Here is a 21,450-nt window from a genome sequence, read left to right as displayed (position 1 = left end):
AAACTATCTAAAAATAACACATGAATCTGGAGAAAAAGTAAATGGTTCACTTTTGAAATAACATGATAATATTTTATTATGAAAAGTCTGAAACTCAAATAAATGCAACCTATGCAAAAGGAACCATACCTGTTCCTCATATGAACAGAGGAAATAGTAAAAATGAAACAGAATATAATTTTAAAAGAATGACCATATTTATTTTCTATTAAAAACAGACAGTACATCAAGGTTTAAAATATAAATATCAACATTATTGCACAGTTAGCCAATTAGCTTTGCTTGGCAACAATATTTTACAACATAGGTGTGCAATAATATGCTCTAGCAGTTAAATTCCACAAAATCCATTATGTGTACCTTTTCTGTTTACATCATAAATCATCCTACAACAGTAAGATAATTGTTGTGGTGTATGCATAAAACATCATACAGTAATACAATACATGCTTTATGAAAGCTGGAAAGAAGGAAAGATGAGAGAATGTCTCTTAATGCTTCCCTTACACCTTTGACTGAAACAAATTTAAGCAACAGTTACGACCCTCTCATGCGCAGTCATTTAACATAAGCAGTTCCAAGTACACATACAAATACACATATATTAAAAGGATTTGTTATAAATAGCTATAGCTTTTATAGGCAGCTTCAGATATACAATCTTCTGTGGGTCTTTGAAAAATTGATGTCCCAGTATAGTCTATAAAAAATTAAGAGTTTGTCCACAGGTTAAATATCCTTAATTAGAATGTGACTCTGTAAATGTCCCAAAGAGTTTGTCCCAGTGTGTGAAGTAAGGAGCATAGTTTGATTTGAATTTCAGATGATGAAGATCATGATGTGGTGCTCCTCCATACAAACCAAAAGGCACGAGTCGGTGAGTTGACCATGGAAGGTCATATCCTGAATGGTCCTCCACTGACAACCAAATGTTTACAAGGAAGAAAATCATTTCTGTCAAAGGATGGCATCCAAGGAGCACTGGGTTGATAGCAGCAAAAAAACCCAGTGAGAGCAACTCCCATACACTGGAATACTGTGTAGTAAGAGCAAATGTTGACACATGCTTGTGATGCACCTTGTGGAAGGTCTTGTAGAGCCAAGGCACCTTGTGATGAAGCAAATGCCACAGAAAGTACTCAAAATCAAACAGAAGCAGGCAAACTGCTACTTCCAGCAGGACCTCTGGCAGCTCTGGAGCCATCACTGGCAGACTCATCGGTCTCCAATACCAGTGGAGAAATGTCACTGGGAAGATCAAAACAACATGGTGATATGCACTTTGAATAATGCAAGGCACCATCATTCCAAGAGTTGGATAGTTCTGAGGCTGGATTTTGTATTTTCTCAAGTTTGGTAGTCTAATGCTTGCAAAGTCCAGTACAATATATGGAAGACAGAAAGCCATGTATGCTGTAAAAGAAAACAGCACTGGGAAAAACGGTGACTTGATCCATGGCTCCTTTGCTGTTACAAAGTCCCAGAGAGACTGAAGGCACAACCTGTCCCGCTGTCTATCCATCCCGTAGCTGAACAGCACTCTGTCTGGCAGGCTGCAGTTCATGCTGATTGCAGTCTGAGAGGTCTGTAAGTCCTGCAAGCCTTTATCTAGCATGCTTGCAGGGAAAACTCCACCCATCAGAAATCCTCCTTTGCTAATACGTAGCTTTAAAGAGGAAGTTCTCTTTCCTGTTATACAGAAATGACATAATGCATTGAAATCTCAGAACAGAATTAGCTGTCCGGGGCAATCACTGGAGTTCTACAAGAGACTGGTACGACAGGAAAAATAAACAGAAACTTAACACTGGAATTCAGAGAAAGCATAGGAACATTTTCCACTCTGCTTAGTGCAAGCATTTGAAAACTGCTGTACCTTACTAACTGTAAATTGTGTCATCTTCTGTTACTCCTTTGCCTTTATAGGGTAAGTAAATACAACCTAACATGTTTTTCTTATGTGACTGCTACCAAAGTTGTAAGTGTACCTAAACCCCAGGTTTGACCTGTGGATGTTTGGTGGGTAATGGATGTATGCACACATTTTCTTAATCATTAAGAAAATGGGTATACCCAAAATTGTATACCCTTGGGTATGCAACAGGCTAAGTGAAAACCTTACAGAGACCTATGCTACACCTCCAGTCTGAATGTGGTGGCTGTGACTTATCTCCATCTACTTTTGAGGTCATGTTCTCCTTTATGCGCCTGTATCTACTTGACATGGCAAAATCCACCTGACTTTACTACATGCAAAATTGAGCCAATAACTTTTGAAGAACAAAATATCCTCCAGTTGCTGGGAGAAATCAAAGGTAAGATCTTCTTATGCATCAAAACATATACTTGATAACAAGTATTATTGCATTATTACAATATTTACTCCACATCTCAACAGCACTTTGAGCAATATGATACGGAAATCCTCTTTTGCCCAAGTATCAAACTAACTTATGTAATTAAAAATCCACAGATTAGACCTACAACCTCTAAGTGATCTTCCTCTGACCATAGACAAGCACAGAGCAGACAGGAACTAGCAGGCTTGACTCCCAACATTTCTGATTTGCTAAAAGTATTCTAGGAGTATATTATGGAGGTTTTTGATTTAACCACTTCCTTAGAGAAAGACAAAGCTTTTAACATTTAGGAAAACAGAGCTTGCCAGCTTCCTCTGAACTCACCTCTTTTGTAGGTACAACATTTATTCTAATACTGGAAATTAGCTCAACTTCCTGGATGACTTTATTAGCTGGTTCAGACGATTTTAGTTCTTTGCTATTCAGAAAAATCTGACAGAGGGGAAATGGGAGACAATTTCCTTGCTTCTCAATAATTAAGGATGATTAATTAGCAGTGATCTTTTCTGAACTATATATGGACTTCTCTTAACTTTTCTTTCAGTCTTAACTATTTTCTCTTCAAGAGATTCTGCTTTTAAGGAAGTGCAGGTTTTGCTCTCCTCTTAGACTTCAAGAAATTTACTGAAACAGAAACATTTTCTGTGCTATTAGGCAATCAGAAGCTATTTGTTGGAGACAGGTATGGTACAACCTTCGAAGACCCACTCTCTGCATACACATTTTAGAAACAGATTCAGATTTTCTGCTGTTGTGAGACTATTCTGTTGAACTCAGTTAATTCAGATTATCAAATGCAGTGAAACTAAAACCCAGCAAGAGACACTACTTTAATGAATGAGAATCCGTATCTAAGAGCTTCATTTCAATCTTATGTTTATATTTTATCCTGACCTTCACAATAAGGACATGAAAAATGCATTTGCAACTCAATCCCTCTGGGGCTGAAAACACTCTTGAGAGAGATGCTTTCTTTTGATTTATGTAGTTACAATCAGAAATTAAGCCTCCCAGATGTGATACGTGATTGTCTGTTTTACTACAATTATGCAGGGACTGAATTTATTCTATCCCAACTCTGCCTAAATGGAGACTGACAGAAGCTGCTCCGCTGCCCTAAAGACACTCCTCCGACTAAAAACTAATAGCCGTGCAAAGCTTCAAGAAGTTTTAGAATCACTGCTGCCTCTAAGCTACAATTTAAAGAATAGGCATTTTGCCTGCAGATTAGGTCATAGAACAATATTCTTAAATCTCTTAAGGAAAAATAATGGAATTCTGCAGTGCTCTTACTAGTATAACCTGCAACATAAAGCCCAAAGAAGGCACAAGGTGAGGAGCACTTACCAAGGCGCGCTGCACGCCCCATCTGCCGGTGCTCCAGAGCATGGGCTTGGCTGCAAGACACCCCAACTGGGTACCGGGTCAGGCTCAGCCAGCGAGGAGACTCAGGAGAATGAATCCTCATACACCAGAGAGGGCAAGCCCTTATTCTCCAAAAAGTGATTTCAAGCTGTTTAGCTTAGCCACCAAAAAAAAGGTACTGAGCACGTATTTCCACTCCACTAATTTAGGTTTCATGTCAGTGCAAGGTACAACGTGAAGAAAAGAACAACCGATTCCTTCTGCATTTAATTCAGCAATACAACCCCAGCCTTTTTCGCTCGGTTTACAACGCTGCCAAACTTTCTCATGTGTTGCAAGACTCCAAATAGGTCTCTCAAAAAAATCGAGATTCTGCTGCAGAGTTTAGGTTGAAGGGCACATAGTTTGGAATGAGGCCCCGCGAAGGGTCTTAAATAGATTCCACATGAGCGTAAGATGTGAGCACCTTCCCCCAGCGGCACTGTTAGGCACAAGCGAGAAGGTAAGCAACAAAAACACTAGAAATACAAGGAAAAGATAGCAGGAGGGAAAAGCAGGATCACTGAAACCAATCTCAGAGCAGCAGAGGCAACATTTCTTTTTCCCTCCTCCTCTTCTCCCCCTCGGTGCGTTACGGTTATTGTTGTACCAGAGGTGAGGCGGCATCGCAGTGCTGAGCCTTCTGCCAGAGAAAAGATGCCGGGGGGCAGGGCTGGTGACTCGGCAGGGCAGTTAGCAGGGAGGCCGGGCAGCAACGGAGCGAAGGAAGGCACAGGCAGTCCCTGCTCCTTAAAAGAGATTGTTACCATGCTGGGAAAATGCAGCGGATCTGAGGTCCTCACATCCTGACTCACCGCACTCCACGAGCCTCAGAGCATGAGGACACACGGCAGCTCAGAGCCCCACTGCGGGGCCGCGACCGCACGGGGGACCCCCGAGCGCCCCGCGGTGCACAGCGCCCCCCAGCGCCCAGCGGTGCACAGCGCCTCCCCCCCCAGAGCCCCGCGGTGCACAGCGCCCCCCAGAGCACAGCGGTGCACAGCGACCCCCACACACACACAAAGCACAGCGCCCCCCAGAGCACAGCGGTGCACAGCGCCCCCCAGCGCCCCGGGGTGCGCAGCAACCCCCCAGCGCCCCCCTCGAGCGCCCAGCGTCCCCCACTACACAGCCGCTCTGCTGCGAGGGAGAGGGAGCTTCGCGTGCTCTTTACAGCCTATGGTCTCTTTATATCCAAGTATACCGAAACTCCAGCCCGGGATCTGAATCCGAAGGGACATGAGCCTCTACTTCCCACACCCCAGGAGAGCAGCTTGAACTCCGCGCCTGTAGGTTTGCCGGGTGCTCGAGTACTTGAGGATGAAAACGAATCCCTCTTCAGTTTGCATGAAAAACCTTGGCCTGAACACAAAACACTTTTCTTAACAGAACTAACACATTCCTTAATGAAAATATTTTCATATCAACACTGCGCCTCCCCAGCCAAGCTGCACCGAAAAATCTCTCCAGCCATCGCGGAAAGAAAGCTTTATCAAAGGGGCTTTTAATAGATTCCCAACTAGGGATTGAAAGCTGCCAGCGAAGTAAATTGTTAAATCTCAAGCTTTACCTTATCAGGATTAGTTAAAGACCCTAAAATTCTTTCATTCATAGTTTATTATTCCATAGCGAGAAACTGATTCACATCCTCTACAACTGCACACGTTCATTGTCTCTGGAGGGGTCAGAATGAAATACAAATGCTTTTCAGTATCCTCAGCAAATAAAACTTAGGCAACCACGTTACAGGTGTGGCGACTGTCCATCCAGCCTTTATGATTTATTATTTCACTGATGATTTCAATGAACTCTGCTGCAGAGTAGGAATGTCGGAAATATTTTGTTCACGTAAAGCTATCTGAACAGGCTACTTTGAGAGGAGAGGACACTCTCACGACGGGCAACGATGCAGCATGGGTTTGCATTTTATAAGACATTAAGGAAAGGGAGAAGACATAAATTCTTTCACCACAGGAAAATCTTCTCTAAGATCCACATTTTATTGTGTATCAGAAAAACTATTCCTCCATCAAGGTTTCTCTCTCATATTAGGATTAGAGCCATTTGTAACTTTTCCTGGTATTAAGGTATTCCTCATTCTTTTTTTTCTTTTTCTTATTAGACCAAACTTCTTGCTCCTCTTTGTTTTCAGAGTATCTCATTCTGCACATTTCTTTCCACTGACACCTCTTCAAGTTTGTGTCACACGGTGCTTGTAACTTCCGGAAGGAGGGAGAGCACAGCCGCTCACAGTTCCCATGGCCGTACTGCTCCAGCGAAGATCAGAAGCTCCATAATGGCTTTTGTGTAAAGTCTCCACTGTTCTGGCTGTATTTCCAGGCACACAAGGGGTTCATCAGCTGACAAAGCTGGCAACACATAGGATTTAATATACACTGGTGTCTTGGCTGCACATCTAGTGAATTCAGAATGTATGGAAAGGGATAGCCTAAGCATATTTATTACTGAAGATGACAAAGGTCAAAAGCTGAGTGATCACGTCAAATGTACCATGGCAAAGATTAGTTCCCTGCCTTAGCCTGCGGTTAAATGCTATTTATGAGGTTACCAGATGGTTCATTAAGCAATCCTATAACCCAAGGTTTAAGAATGCGATCCAAGAAGCTTTCCACCATGTCAGGGAAAAGGAAAGATTCATTTCAAAGGAACATCTTCTGGAGGTCTTCTGAGCAGTTATTTACAACAGGTATCTTTGTTAAAATGCTCAGAGAAGTCTCATGAAACGACATGAATGGCCTTTTGGGCTTTAGAAAAGCCTCTTTCAGGACAAAAGTAAAATGAAAGCTTACTTGGCTATTTTCCTTCTGTATTATACTTCTTCTACAGATGAGCAGTTGTGAAAAACAGAGTCGGCTCTCTGGATGCTCCATCCCAAAGACTCATAAGTATTCAGGCAACAAGAAGTGAAACAGAACACATTGCTCAGAACTCCAAGCACATCTTACTTTTATTGAAATATCTCAAGATTAATGAACATGATGCATGTGGATCTTGCCATATCACATACCCCCACAAACTGCTGAGTTGGCCACTTCGTATTCCTACAGAAACTGCCTTCCAGCACAGCAAGGTGAAGCAAATATTGGCTATTCCAAATATAAAGGAAACTTAGAGGTTCTGCCAGGAATAACAACTGAAACATCATGAACCAGTTTGTCCTTAAACAAAGCCTGAATATTCCCTGAGTGTGAATTAGAAATTGAAAAAAAAAGAAACAAACTTAAGAGTTTCTGCATCCTTTTGAATTTTTTTTTTTTCTTCTCACAAAAAAAGTTTGCCTCACTTTGAAATGCCCTATTTTCTATGCCATGTAGAAAATGCCTTTTTTCTATTTGGATTACTGACAAGGGATATGGGTTGAACTCCAACCATGGCACAGAAATTATCATCTAGACCGAGGCAACTGACTCTGGAGATTGTTCATAAGTTTACATTTGGCATGGAACTTCTGTGCAATTCAGAGCAGCCTAAGTCCTCTGCATAGTCAGTGGGAAGAGTAAGGCACCTATACCACAGACAGTCGCAGCTCCAAAGTCAAGTCAGACCCCTGAAGCAGATGTGAATTTTCTCCCCCCATTAAATAGGGTCTTGGCTCCACTTTAAGTGGAAACTCAGACAAATGGAGACTGCTGTTAATACTTCCAGGCTTTACCACAGTGTTTTACAGTTCCTGAACACAATGGTCCAAGCACCACATAAGCAGCTAGAAAGTAAACAGATAATCAAAGTAGCAGCTGATTAACATGAAGAGTCCAAGCAAATTAAGTCACTGAAGCTATAGAATTAATGCTTTGGCTCTTCCCTCACCAGTAGTACACTGGAGGAGCTTGTTTTCTAGTAGTCAGTGCAAAGAAAACAAAGCACAAGTATGTTACGTGATTCTTCTTGAAAGCCATAATCTATTGACAAATTTAACTGAACATGGTATTTCTTTAGACCGCTTTTCTTGTTCCAGGAATCCACAAGGTTAAATAACGATTTTTAGCCTTAGCTGGTACATGAAACATGAAAGGCATCAGGGATGCTACTAAACCAAGAAAAATGCAGCAATGAATCAGTTCCAAAATAGGAGATTTAAACTGACAGTGGTGATCTCTGCTTTCGCGACAGTTCTTCTGGGCAATATTGAAAAAGAAAGTAATCTGATGTAGCTAGCTTGTACGTGATGGCTAAAATAACAATGCAGTAAAATGTCACTAAGTGCTTTTCAAAGTGCCAGCACCAAATGCATCGCTGCAGTACAAGGAGTTCTTCTGAAAGGTGCTCAGAAATGGCAATGTACTGAGAAATGGCAGCGGTTTATGCACAGTGAAGCATTTATTGTTTTGTCAAGCACCTGAGGTGCTGAATAGACTAACCTGTCTTTTAGACATCATACTAAATTTATATGCACATAACATACTCCTTCTGTGCAAAATCATACTGCTGTTTTTTGAGTATCGTGGCACTGTGTGCAAAATCAGCAGGAAACAAAGAGGATTTCTGCAGGAGAGAGAAATAATACTGAGAAAACCAAATCAAATACGAATCCAATCCAGTAGTCATTGCTGGCATTTTAAAAATGCATCATAAATAAACAATGTAGCATTATTGCCAGAAAAACATATGTTCCAAAAAGACAAATTCCTGGTGAACCAATACTCTGAAATACCATCCCAGTTTAGAGATACTTCCTGATCATGTTAATTATTTCATTATACATGCGGTAAGGTGCATCAAGGCCCCAGATGAAATCCAAATGTTCCCATTCTGGGATGTTTTTGTGGTAAACCAAGTTTGTGATCTGAGTGAGCAGCATAGCAACATCCTTTGGGTCTGCCAGCCAGTCCTGTCCACCAGTCCACACTGCAGTTGGTACAGTCATCTCTTTTATTTTGTAGAAAGGAGGAGCAGACTGAGGAGGTGGAAATAAAAACAAAAGCATTAGAAAGAACAAGCTTTCAGTGTGATGCTACACTGCACTGTGACAAAGTAGCAAATGCAAGAAGAATGTGTCAGATTCTCTTCTTCTCCTCTCTTGGGCAGCTTGAGATGGAGATGGAGTCCTGACTCAACGCAAAACTAACTCCAAGAGTTCTACAATAACATAGCACACATAGCAGTAAAGATGTGGTTCGAGAAACTTACAAGACAGCAGGGTAGCAGAAGTCTCAGATATGGAAAGTGATTTCTACTCGTAAAGTACAATACAGCAATATTACCGAGTCATTTAAGTGACAAGAGGAAAAATATTTGTAATATTGCAGACAGCAATTTAGAAACAAACGTGGAGATCGGGCAGGCTGAAAATAAGCAGTACACATGAATTGACAGTCTGTGTCTTATTGCAAGAAGTGCAGTGGGATCTCATGATCTAGGCAGGCAGGGCCACCCTCAAGAAACACTGTGTCATCACAACTTTGTACCCAAATGTAGGCTCCATACTGCCTTGGGATTACCTCAGAGCTCTATAGTCCTGTCAGGTTTTTATTGAAAAGGCAGATCTCTAGTCTGGTTACTGGGTAACACCAGTAGCCATTTGGCACGCAGCATAAGCACAGCACCCGGAGAAGCACCCAAGAACTTTTTTGTGACACTCAAGAATTATAAGATATCCATAAAAGATGTCTACCTGGTTGTAGTGAGCCATATTTGCAGCCTTGCTTCCCCAGTCATAAGCTTTGAGTTCCCCAGTCTTCACAGCCTAGAAATAAACAAATATTCACACATAAAAAGAACCACAACACTTCTATTGCAGGAATAAAACAGTATAGGTCATCTGGAGAACTAGCGAAGGCAACTGACAGAAGAAACAATGAAATGCCAAGTATTAACAAGGACAAGCGTTACTGTTTCGCCTAGTGTCACAGGAGTGGGGAAAAAATAACATTCAATACCATTAGACTTTACCCCTCAAGATTTCACACTTTTTCATAGCAACAGTAGGAAAGATTAACGAAAATGATTCGCTTCTGAATAAATGACCAAGTCCAGCTGCAAGATCACAAGTAGCACTGAGCACTGCTTCCACGGCAAACATCTTATTTGTCAGCTTGCTGAGTGAGCTTCAGGCATAATAGCATCACAGGCATGAAATTGTGCATTGAGGTAAAACTCAAAATAGGCTAATAACATAAAATGAAGCCAAACAGAAGAGATCAGAACGCCTGCTGCTTTTCATTGACTAAAAATAACTTCTAATCAAAACACAGTTTGCTGAAAGGGGAGCAAATACTTATTTATAGCATCTCTCTGAGTTAAGTTATGCCACTGTATTGTTTGTTGGCCTGAAGCACTTACTGTTATCACATCGTCAAAGAAATAGGGGAGAGGGATGAGACACCACAACAGTATCATCAAAGCAGCTGCAGCGAACGGCTGCCGTCCTGACACCTGGCAGTTCCAGAACTTCACCTGAGCTACGCTGCATATACATTTAGGCATTTTATGCCACTTAATATCAGAGACATCAATATTCTACAAATGATATAGAGTCATGGACATTTTAGATTCTGGAAACTCTACCTGGCTCCAGTGGATCATGTTTTGTACAGATGTCCCTGCAGGGCAGTGTGTCGAATACACATCCACTCGGCTCTGCAACAAGATAATTAATATGGTTTGCTCCTCATAGTGCAACAGTTCTACCCAGTATTGCTTCTTGGAAAATTCCTCTTAAAACTGTTATAAACAGAAGCTATATTAGAGAGGAGGTATATAAATATATATAAATGAAGCCATATTAAGAGAGGAGGTAAAAGTTTCAAGTGTTTGGGTGATTAATTACAATTAAGTGCAGGATATTATAACTGCACTTTAAACCTAATTATGATATCCTTTAAGCATTTCTGTATATTCAGAATGTTTTAAAAAGTGCTAGTATTGTAAGAATTAGTAGCACATTAACTAATATTTAGATGGACCTCCACAGAAACCTTGCATTACTCTACACCTAAATAAGTAGGTGTCAGTCCAAAGTGATTCAGAACTTCATACACTTCGAGTTTAGATGTACAAAATACCCAGAGGAAACAAATTCAGGCAGAAAAAAAATCTTATCCACATTAAAACCATGAAAATTGTATGTGCTGGTCATGAAAACATAAAAATCCTGCACTTTCACCTTGATACAAAACACAAAAAGTATACATTTTTGAACACAGAATAGTCAAAAAAATAATGCTAATTCTGTCTCACTCCACAAAAAAAAAACATTTTCAGCCTTCATCCACCTGTGGTAAACTGATATCAGCGTTTACTGATTTTTGGGAGTCACGAACTCTTTAAGAAGCATTATGAAAAAAGTTGGTCTCACACCAGCTGTGGTTAACTAGCTTTTAGAAAGCAAAACAAGTCCTAGGAACAAATGTTTTGGAACTAAGACCACAGATGAAGGCATCAGCAGGGTCAGAAACTGGTCCATCCTGTTAATTAACTTCTATTACCCAGCCCCCCAAAAGATCTAAGATAATCTATTTTAGCTTCCCAGGAATATTTCAAAAGGTTAATTCTATCCATCCTAAGTGGACAACTAATCTACACCAAGGGAAGATACTTATCCAAACTCAACATGATGGGGGCAGCATTGTGGGTTTTCTAATTACACTTAAAGGACAATCAGTAGTGATACAGAGTTAATATTGTGTTAAAGTTCACAATAACTTAGCTATTGAAGTCCCCAGGACACACCATATTCAAGTTCCTCTCATTAAAACCACACAGAAGAAAGAATAAGTTGCCACAAAGGTCATCAAGTATTCTGTGGGTGCAAACATGAGTAGCAAGCCACTTCAGCACGGAATTCTGAGGGAGGAATTGTTTCTTTCCAAACATGTCCTACAAAATAACAAACACAGAGGACAAATGTAATTGCATTGAAAGACTTTGGTTTAGTTTTTATACTACAACATTCTTGAGGTAATTATTTCTATTTGCACTGGTGACTAGTGTGTCATGTGAAAATGATTTATCTCCTTATCCACCTTGTTTACAGTCCAATGGGAAGGTCACAGTTACTGCTTCTGCTACAAACAATGCAGACCATTACGCACACAAGAAGTATATGGGAACTAGGACAATCTTTCAGGAATCCCTAAATTAACCTCATATTCAAATCCATTTTAAATTCAGTATTTTACAGGAATAATGTAAAGCTTCTTGTCATCAGAACTGTTTAGAGCCAAAATATGTTTGTAAAGCTGTATCTGCTGTGAAGTGGCTTTGTACTTGCAACTTCCTCTCTTCAAATCACGTAAGAAAAACAAGTTGCAAGAGCTGTGGTGGCCACTTCCTCTTGATGGGTCTGACCCCCTGAGAACTTCCTTAAAAGTGACACAGCTCTTTCAACATATGCCTGACCCATGGGTTTGTCACTGTCATGTACCACTGCACTCCATTTTTTTTAAGTCAGCATGAGAATGGAGTTCTTCAGCACAACATGAGCATCTGCACAGGGCATTGATCAGTTACTGTTCTCATGAGACAAAGTTAATGACGTGAAGAACAGGAGATCACAGCTACTAGTATCACTTTTATGTTAACTGCCTTTGGAAAACTAATAACACAAACAGACATCAAGTCTGTACAAGGTACATTAAAGAAGGGTTTATTTCACACAACAAACAGCTCTGTGTGGGAATCTCCACGGGTGGTGGAAAGAAAAGTGACGGTTGAAAAATGACACAGAGCAGGGTGTTCACAATGTCTGAGCTCAGGCACTGACTGCAGCCTGCCACTCCTACTACGTTCCCTTTCATGTTAACGGGCAAAGGTAAACTCCTCCAGAGGATGATTCACTGCATCTAAATAAAGATGCTGCTCTTAATCACACTCTGAAGGAACCTCTTACAATACCAAATGGTTAATTACGAAACAAATCTGTTAAAGTTCATAAGAATTCGGAAGTATCCTGCACAAAGCTATCATATGACTCTTCTAAAATAAACTATTTAATTAATCATGTGATTTCCGTAGCTTAAATTCAAGAAACAGTGAATGGAAACCCATCATTTTATTCCATCTATTAAGCTGTAGTTGTAAAATACTACTTTAAACTGATGCAAATTGTCTCATTAGACAGTAATGAAGCCAGAGAAGCCACTGCCGACTTCCACAGCCTTATGGAAAAACCAGCCAGGTATTCTTGTTCGCTATGCTGTTTTCAACTACAAAGGAGGACACCTCATTTGGCTTAGAACATTTACACTCAAATACAAACCTTGAGCAGCAGGTCAGGAAACACTCCCAATTTTGCCAGAGGGCTAGTGGCAAACTTGACTGTAGCTACTGGCGCCAAGGCAAAGAACATTTTGATTTTCTTAGCCAGCTGTGGCAAAGTTGAAAAAGCGATGAAAGCTGTAAATAATACGAGAATAATTAATAAACCTCAAGTTAAATGAGAATTTTACCTCACAATGATTCTATAAAATCTAAGATAAAGTGAGCAAGTCATTTTAGATTAATAGTTTGATTGTTGTATCTAGATTCAGTTCAGATATGTAAATTGATCTTGTTCCTACAGAGGACAAATTAAATGAGGCAAATTAGAAGTATTTGTTTTCTTCTGTAAAATAAGTTCATGCTAATTAACCCAGCATTCTTCTAGCTCTTTTTGCAGGTGTAAAAGCTGCTGAGCCAGTCCTCACATACAAAAAAGTATTCTGGCAATGAGAATCTTTACTCTACATGTCTGATTATTCTAATTTTATTATCCATAGTTCATCAATTTATTTTAATAGAAATTGTACTCGTGGCTACCTGTAACTTTATAATTTCAACGGTTTCCTCCTTAAAATAAACGCAGAAAGATTAAGTCTTCTCATTTTACTTTGTTGATTAATATTCCAGGAAGGAGCTAAAAGCCAGAAGCAATAAATTTCAAAAGCCCTATTTTTATCATTAAACCACACATGTGGACCTTGATACCATTTCAAACACAATATATTCAAACAAATGCATCTCTTCACATACCCATTGTGGTGCCCTGAGAATGGCCAATGTAAAATACTTGTTCCTGGCCAGTTTTCTTCAAAATGAAGTCCACTGAGGCTGGAATATCATACTTGGCCATTTCATCATAGCTACAAAGCAAAGATAAAAAGTCAGCTGTGTAAGTAAAGTTACCAGTGCGGAACAACTGCACAGAGCTTTTCTGCGCAGCAGAACAGCTGTTCAGACATAAAGAAAAGCTTCCTTTGGATGAAGCAGAACACCGGTGATTGAGACTTCACATTAAGCTTCAGGAAAAATAATTGACATTCTACTGACCACCTAAAAGGGCTGTCTCAGGACATTACATTGACCATAAAATTCCCTTTAACTGCCCCTATATATGTGACAGCACACATAACAAGAAAAAAAAACTATCTTGCACATTCACACTGTGATTGAACTATGATGATGGGCAAAGAGAGGAAGAGAAGCCTGTTCACAAACAGCGGGCACAGTTACTCTACCAAGATGAGGATACCTGAAAACCCAGAATTCTTCCTGCTTCACTGTGAAATGTGTATGTTTCCTGGACCAGGTGTTCCCTCTGCTGTTTCCCAGCCAGACATCATAGCCGGCATCTGCCAGCATAAAGCCGAGGCTGTTGTAATCCAAGTTTGTGATCCAGTTACTGGCATCTGCAAGCAGACCATGCTGCAGAAACACAGCAGGCCTTGGACCTGAAAAAGAAAGCATTTATCATAGCTTCCTGTTCAAGAATAATTTATGTGAGTTATTGAAAGCCTGCTTTAGATTTGCACTCTGAATTTTTAAACTATTTGACTTAATCTGCCAAGATTAGGAATTCCTGTAATATACATAGTGCCATGAAATCACAGTTTCAAGAAAAGCTACTCGGTATCATTAAGAAACTTGAACTAGCAACTTGTTAGTTTCCTAACTAGAACAAACACTCCTTGAAGTTCAAGAGACAGCAAATGTGCAATAAGCAAATCTAAGAAAAACATAAGGTAAGGTACAAGAAAAAAAAAATACAGGTAGCCCTTACAACTGTTTCAAGCTCACAAATACTCAGCAAAGTGGCCCAAACACAGAGGCAGATAAACTACCTACAGCCCTTGCCTTGCCCCTAAACCTAGGGAAGGCACTCCCATATAGCTGCTACTAAGATATTCATCTTCCAGGTAAGACAATGCTAAATTAGGGTGCTGAGCTGTGGAAATGTCTGCAGTCAGTACTGATATTATCTCTATGCAACTCCTTTCCAATACCAAAGCTCTGGCAGAACCTGAAGAACAGTACAGGCAGCCAAACAAGGGAATCTGTGTTTCAAAGTACTTTCTCTCCTTGATCCGAGTAGTTAAAAGAACCGTTCAACACCCACATGGAATTTAGGAAGCCTCTCTCCTGACTTCCCCATACTGAAAAGGAAAATAACACCTTTATGTGAAATAGAGATTTTTTTTAAAAAAAATTAAGGTTCTCGCTTCTGCATAAAGAAAATGAAGTGACACGTAATTCTTTAGAAGAAACATGAATTTCAGAAAACCCAAAGGCCTGTCTCTGGATTGTGCAGTAGTACAAGTAATTTTTTTTTCTGCTTTAATAATTTAAAACTGACAACTTGGTAACTTCAGCTCAATGACAGAGATCACACTGGAATTCACCTCCTCCAATGACACATCATTCTACTACAATACTAAACTCATGCAATACTTCTTCCATTGATAAGATTTATACCTGGACCTTTCAGCAGAAACAGTCACATCATAACTGTTTCAAGTCACCTACACCCTCCATTCAAGGTCAAGTATTTGCTATGGGTTCCAAAATGCAAAGTAGCAATATTCCTCCCTCCTGGCAGCCTTTACATCTGTGATGAGGAACCTTGTCAGTGCCTGTTTTTCCTATTTTGTAAAAAAAAAGTTATGACTACTCTCCCTGCAACCAGAGCAAATCTCCAGCAGCGCCAAACTGCCACTGAAGTCAGTACAGTTCAAAGTGACTGTTTACTCCACAGCAGGAATACCTCATTGCCATACGATCAGTGTGCAGGAATTTCAAACTTAACAATAAATTTGTTTTCAGCAATATTCACTTTTTAGTTTTGATACCTCATTCCCTTTTACTTAATTAAAATCAACCAACTTCTGATTTTTCGAAGAACAGGCTCTCTTCCTGCTGCTACTTGCATGTTTTACAACATAGGAAGGGGGAAACTGTTTAACTGGTTTAATCCTTCAATTCTGTCCTCTTAGTCTCCGATTTCTGCTAGTTCCTTTTTCACTTGACCAAGCAGTCAGCACATCTGCACATGAATTGCACAATCATATGAAAAACTGATTTGGACAATAATAATTTTGTATCACTCCTCTGATCCTAAAAAACCCAGAAGGGGAATAAGAAAGGGACAGCCTTGAACTTTAAACCCTTTCTCCTACAGAGCATTTTGTCCTCTTCGCTGCTCTCCAATAAGTTGTAGAGGGACTTGTTTCCATACCGGTCTTACCTTTGCTGTGTAGTTGCTTTAGATTTTTAGTTAACAATAAAACAGAAAATCATTCATGTTTTGCCTTTTGGTTTTCCGGACACTTACCCCCTATTTTGGTTTTAACTGAATAACTGTAGGTTTTGCTCCAAAACATCATGTGACACATAATTCCAAGGGATGCTATTCACATTGTGCAGGTATTACGAAAGAAGAATTATGGCATATATACACTAAGTCAGCAGTAACACATCATTGGTATCTTTCTGAGAAAAGATACAAAGTCTATAAAAACATAAGATCAACATGAACTTTGAAATCTTCATTCTTCTAGGAGATCATACTTCCTCAAATGTGCTCAGTAGTCCCTGTTTTTAAAATGAAAGCACTTTGCAAAACATGAACTTGGGGTCGAGGGTGTGGCAAGGGGAATGTGGAGAATTCCCACAGGTCAGGAAACTTCTGTTTGCTTATGTCATTGATGAAGGAATTGACAAAATCAACAGGTACAAAGGCAGCTTGTCTTTTTCCTGTGGAGTTCTATGAAATTCTTAAGTACAAAGACACCTGCCAGGTTTGACTGGCCTCGTCCACTCACTGATCTTTACATACCCGTCTTGTGAGAGGCAGCAGGCAGTGCAAACACTCTAACTCATACAAAACCAGCAGATAAGGTCAAGAAGACTGTTGCTTGGCCTTTGGCAGAGGAGAGGGGTTTTTCCACGCGTCTTGTTCACACACAGGGTTACAGGGCAATCGCTGATTTCTTTTGTGAGGTCCATGTTTTTACCTCCCATCCTAGGGTTTTTCAGTGTAAGGGTTTGGAGGCAGTCCTTAGAAGTACAGTTTCTATGCCAACAGTCTGCTGTTGTATGCATGCGACTGTCTGTAGAATCTTTTATAAGGGGTGGCAAGAAGACTGACACCAAGCCCAGACATTGCTGTTCAGATATATTGCCGTTTCCATATGCAGTGTACAAGGAACACAAGCCAAAGGCTGCATTTATCCTCTTCCACATGTATTTGTCTCATTCTTAAAGCATTTCCATCATTCCAACCTTTGCCCATATTGCTCCCTTAAATTTCACTTTACACCCCCCTATCCTTCCTCTCCTCCACCTCCTCACCTCTACACCCCCTGCATTTATACCAGCTTCCACAGGAAATCTTACAGCTTCCAATAGTGCTCTGGTGCCACATGCCAACGCTCTTCCCTGTTCCCCATCAAATCACATGCCTAAAACAACCTGGGCAGAGCTGCCTGTTGTCAACTACCTGTTACATATCCTAATTTGCAATATATTTTAAAATGGTTTGTACTCAAGATGTTCTGAAGTGATTTTATCTTATTATATTCTTTTACCTATTTAAGCACCTGTGTAAAATATGGCACCCCAGCAGTATGCAGTATTGGTCTGGCTTGTGCCTTACTACTACTTACGTACGGATCTTCAGACACGTTAAAATGAACAAATGGATTCTTATTTCATGCAGAAATCAGGCAGTAATTTTTTGTGAGCATTCTAGTAGGAATTCTTGTAGCTTAGTTATATTTTACCAAAAGAGACATGTGAATCGCCTCTACTTCTGAAAATAGGCATTTTTAGCAAACCTATTTGTTATAAAGAAGTGTTTTTAAAAATAGGGGTTGGAATAATGCAACAATGTTCCACTGAATCTCTTTTCAAGAGATTTCATTACTTAAAAAAAACCCCAAGAAATCTCAATCTTTTATTTTCCACTTACTAGAAAATCTGGGCCTCTCAGTCCCTCAAAAAAATCAAACAATGAAGGGCTTCTACTAATGTCACAAAAAGGCAATGCCAGGAAAATGCAGCTTTCTGACTTCTTCTCCCCTCCTTTACACAAGTCACTATACATGTACCTAATCTATTTTGGCTATAATATTCACCAGTAAAACATTCTAACTGCATAGGTCATACAGTTTTTAAGGTTTTTTTCTAGATTATTACAGGAGCAAAAGTTTTATCATTCAAACAGAACTTTTTCATGACTTCTCATTTTCCAAGCAGACATAAATCTTACCTTTGCTCCTCTCATCACCTTTTCTTCCATAAGGAATTCTGTTAATGGAAAGGATATACCCATCTTCTGTTGTCACTTCGTACTCCTCACTAGGGTATCCCCTGAAGGTAATAATTTGACTCTGAAGAAGGAAAAGAAACAACTCTGGAGTCAGACTGCCAGCCTCCACAGTTTATTAACATATGCAAAGTACTCTGGGTTCCTTCCAAAGACAGTGATGTGAAAGGATGTGGTAGGACTGTGCCATACCACCTACCTATTCGATGCAGACCGTTTTTCTTTTGAGGTTTATCCCTGCATGGTGTCAAGAACCAGCCGGAGCACAACCCTTATCCTAGGACCTTGGGAGGACTCCCTAGCCTGTTCCTATCCACTATCACATTAGTTACTCACATGCTGCTTACAGTAAGAAAGGAGATTAAATGTGTTGGAAAGGAGATTAAGGTAGTAGGGCAAAACACCAAGATGCAGATTTGGCAGAATAAACTGAAAGCGTCTGCTCCCAAGGAAAGCAGTATCTTCAGTAACAAAGAAGTGAGAACAGCAAAAAAACACTGGCACCACAGCAGCATATAGAAGAAAAGAAGGAGGGAAGAATTTATGTCTCCTGTAGGGAAAAGCGTCTTTAAAAATATTTTAGATTTATATTTGAACTTTATGCCCAATTCTCTGTTATACAGAGGACACAATCACGTTTCAGTCATGTTCTGAAATTAACCAGAAACACAGCAGCTTTAAAACACTAAGCTCACACTTTGCACATGTACAAGCTATTGACATTGTCACCTCGGCTCATATTTTCATGTCCCATTTCTTATTCACCTTTCTCTTCAAACCCTCATGTCTCTTCCAGAGCTTTTCAGTGACTTTGCTGACGAGCCAAACAAGCAAAAAAATTATAAAAAAACCTACACTTGTTTAACACTACGATTTCATTAACAGGATTATCTCCCATCTCTGGCTTTATGTTGCTTTCATTTCAGCAACTCCATTAGGACAGAGAACTTGCCATTTAATTGGTTTTATGACACCAACCATGCCTTGAGAAAAATGTAAAACATGCAACACATCATCGGAGTTCTACTCTTAGGTTGCTGTGCAAGGTAGTGAAGGAGCATTTGATTTCCAGTAGCTGAAGGGGACCTACAGGAAAGCTGGGGAGGGACTTTTTACAAAGGCTTGTAGTGATAGGACTAGGGGTAAGGGGTATAAACTGGAGAGGGGCAGATTTACACTAGACATAAGGCAGAGTTTCTTAACCATTAGAGTCGTGAAGCACTGGAATAGGCTTCCCCATCCCTGGAGGTGTCCAAGGCCAGGCTGGACCGGGGCCTTGGGCAGCCTGGTCTGGCGGGAGGTGTCCCTGCCTATGGCAGAGGGGTTGGGAATAAATGATCTTTAAAGTCCTTCCAACCCAAACTATTCTATGATTCTATTCTATGAATTAAACATGATGTTTTAAATATATCTTTAATCATCCACAGTGACATTAACATTCCAAAACTATTTTATGTCTAAATTCCATCCAAATGCAATTAGCCTTAGACGAAATGACTAGTTTCAGTCCTCAAAATGATATTTAGATTATCTGGATGACTCAAGCACTTCTCTTCTTGTAGAGCTTAAGCATTTCTAGCTCGAAGGATCCTCACGTGCATGTGAAAACATGCAACAGCTCAGAGGAAAGGGCAGCTCAACACCAGCTGTCAACAGCAAGGATTTTCTGGAGCCGGCTATTGTGTCAGGAGGAGAATAAAGCGAAGAGAGAGGATGCCAGGCAGGAGCAGGGCAGCTGCGGGGAGACACGCGGGAGCATCCCCCAAGAGTCACCCGACTCCGGCAAAAACCGCGGGTCCCGACCCGAAAATACGTGACAGGGATGAGCCACGGGACACAGAGGACCGCGTTGGGACAGGAAGGAGGAGAGGAGAAGGACCACCCGGAGGAGAGGATGCCAGGAGCGGCTCCCGGGAGGCTGCGGGCGCCCCGATCCCCCGCCCCGCCGCGCACTCACGATGTTCATGTTCGTTTCGGGGTCCACATTTCTGCGGGCTCTGGCGAGCGCGCCCGAAGCGGCGATGCTCTGCAGCAGGAGCGCGGCCACCACCGCCGCCCGCATCCCTGCGCCGCGGCGGAGCGGGACCCGCCGAGACCGAGCGGGACCCGCCGAGACCGAGCGGGCGGAGCTGGCGGAGTGGGCGGGGCCGCTGGGGCCACTCTGCGCGGTCCTATCGGCGGCGGGGCCGCCCCCCCCCGGGCTGCGCGTGACTCAGCGCTGCCGCAGCGCCGCCTGCGGCGGTCTCGGGGGCTGCGGGAGGGCCGCTCCGGATCGCTCTACGTCTGCTCCGGGCGGAGAGATGGTTCCTTCTGGCCGCGGGATGGGTTGGGTTGGAAGGAACCTTAAAGCCCATCCAGTTGTACCCCCTGTGCCATGGGCACGGACACCTCCCATAGACCGGGATGCTCAGAGCCCCATCCAGCCTGGCCTTGGACACCTCCAGGGGTGGAGCAGCCACAGCTTCCCTGGGCAGCCTGTGCCAGTGCCTCACCACCCTCACAGTGAAGAATCCCTTCTTAATGTCATAGAATCATAAAATCGTTTGGGGTGGAAGGAACCTTAAAGATCATCCAGTTCCAAACCCCCCTGCCATGGGCAGGGACGCCTCCCACCAGACGAGGCTGCCCAAGGTCCCATCCAACCTGGCCTTGGACACCTCCAGAGATGGGGCAGCCACAGCTTCCCCGGGCAACCTGTGCCAGAGCCTCACCACCATCATGGTTAAGAAATTCCTCCCTATGTCTAGTCTAAATCTCCTCCTGTCCGGTTTATACACATTGACCCTAGTTTTATCACTACGTCTTTGTAAAAAGTCCCTCCCCAGCTTTCTTGTAGCCCCTTCAGGTACTGGAAGGTCGTTATATGGTCTCCTCAGAGCCTTCTCCGGTCTGAACAATCCCAGCTCTCCCAGCCTGTCCTGTAAGGGAAGGTGCTCCAGCCCTCTGATCATCCTTGTAGCCCTCCTCTGGACCTGTTCCAACAGCTCCATATCCCTCTTCTGTCGGTCCTGGGGTGCACCCCATGAGGGACTGCGCTGCACCCCACACACCCCGAGGCTCCAGGCAGCCTCGCCCCCCGCATCCCCCACAGCAGGAGCATCCCCGGGGCTGTGTGGGGCAACTGCACCTGCCGGGCCTTTGTGAGGA

The 21,450-nt window shown here is 41.8% G+C and overlaps 2 protein-coding genes across 3 annotated transcripts; both read right to left on the bottom strand.

The window, feature by feature from the left end:
• Positions 1–198: 198 nt before the first annotated feature.
• CH25H (cholesterol 25-hydroxylase) lies at positions 199–4,654 on the bottom strand. Of its 2 annotated transcripts, XM_054071746.1 has the most exons (3): positions 4,532–4,650; positions 3,708–3,881; positions 199–1,689 (listed from the first exon to the last, which is right to left on the bottom strand). In XM_054071746.1, the coding sequence occupies exons 2-3, from the start codon at positions 3,826–3,828 to the stop codon at positions 740–742; spliced, it is 1,071 nt and encodes a 356-aa protein (XP_053927721.1). In that variant the 5' UTR covers positions 3,829–3,881; positions 4,532–4,650; the 3' UTR covers positions 199–739. The 2 variants fall into 2 exon arrangements, with proteins under 2 accessions (XP_053927721.1, XP_009568969.2); XM_009570674.2 differs by having other exon boundaries at positions 3,708–4,654.
• A 3,199-nt stretch (positions 4,655–7,853) lies between these two features.
• LIPA (lipase A, lysosomal acid type) lies at positions 7,854–20,448 on the bottom strand. The gene is made up of 9 exons (XM_054071745.1): positions 20,261–20,448; positions 18,247–18,367; positions 14,233–14,431; positions 13,734–13,843; positions 12,982–13,118; positions 11,454–11,600; positions 10,290–10,361; positions 9,397–9,468; positions 7,854–8,679 (listed from the first exon to the last, which is right to left on the bottom strand). The coding sequence occupies exons 1-9, from the start codon at positions 20,363–20,365 to the stop codon at positions 8,446–8,448; spliced, it is 1,197 nt and encodes a 398-aa protein (XP_053927720.1). The 5' UTR covers positions 20,366–20,448; the 3' UTR covers positions 7,854–8,445.
• Positions 20,449–21,450: the final 1,002 nt, after the last annotated feature.

Source organism: Cuculus canorus, chromosome 7 (genome assembly GCF_017976375.1).
Source record: "Cuculus canorus isolate bCucCan1 chromosome 7, bCucCan1.pri, whole genome shotgun sequence".
NCBI classification, from domain to species: Eukaryota; Metazoa; Chordata; class Aves; order Cuculiformes; family Cuculidae; genus Cuculus; species Cuculus canorus.
Note: the sequence above shows the minus strand (reverse complement) of the source record. Positions and strands in the feature narration are given on the sequence as shown.

Excerpts from the sequence above, each read along its gene's own strand:
- CH25H (XM_009570674.2), bottom strand. The coding sequence starts at position 3,828 with ATGAGGATTCATTCTCCTGAGTCTCCTCGCTGGCTGAGCCTGACCCGG. Across the intron at positions 1,690-3,707 it reads GGGGCGTGCAGCGCGCCTTG|GAAAGAGAACTTCCTCTTTA; the intron begins GTAAGTGCTCCT and ends TCTGTATAACAG.
- LIPA (XM_054071745.1), bottom strand. The coding sequence starts at position 20,365 with ATGCGGGCGGCGGTGGTGGCCGCGCTCCTGCTGCAGAGCATCGCCGCT. Across the intron at positions 18,368-20,260 it reads CCGAAACGAACATGAACATC|AGTCAAATTATTACCTTCAG; the intron begins GTGAGTGCGCGG and ends TTCCTTCTTCAG. Across the intron at positions 8,680-9,396 it reads ATATGGCTCACTACAACCAG|TCTGCTCCTCCTTTCTACAA; the intron begins GTAGACATCTTT and ends CCACCTCCTCAG.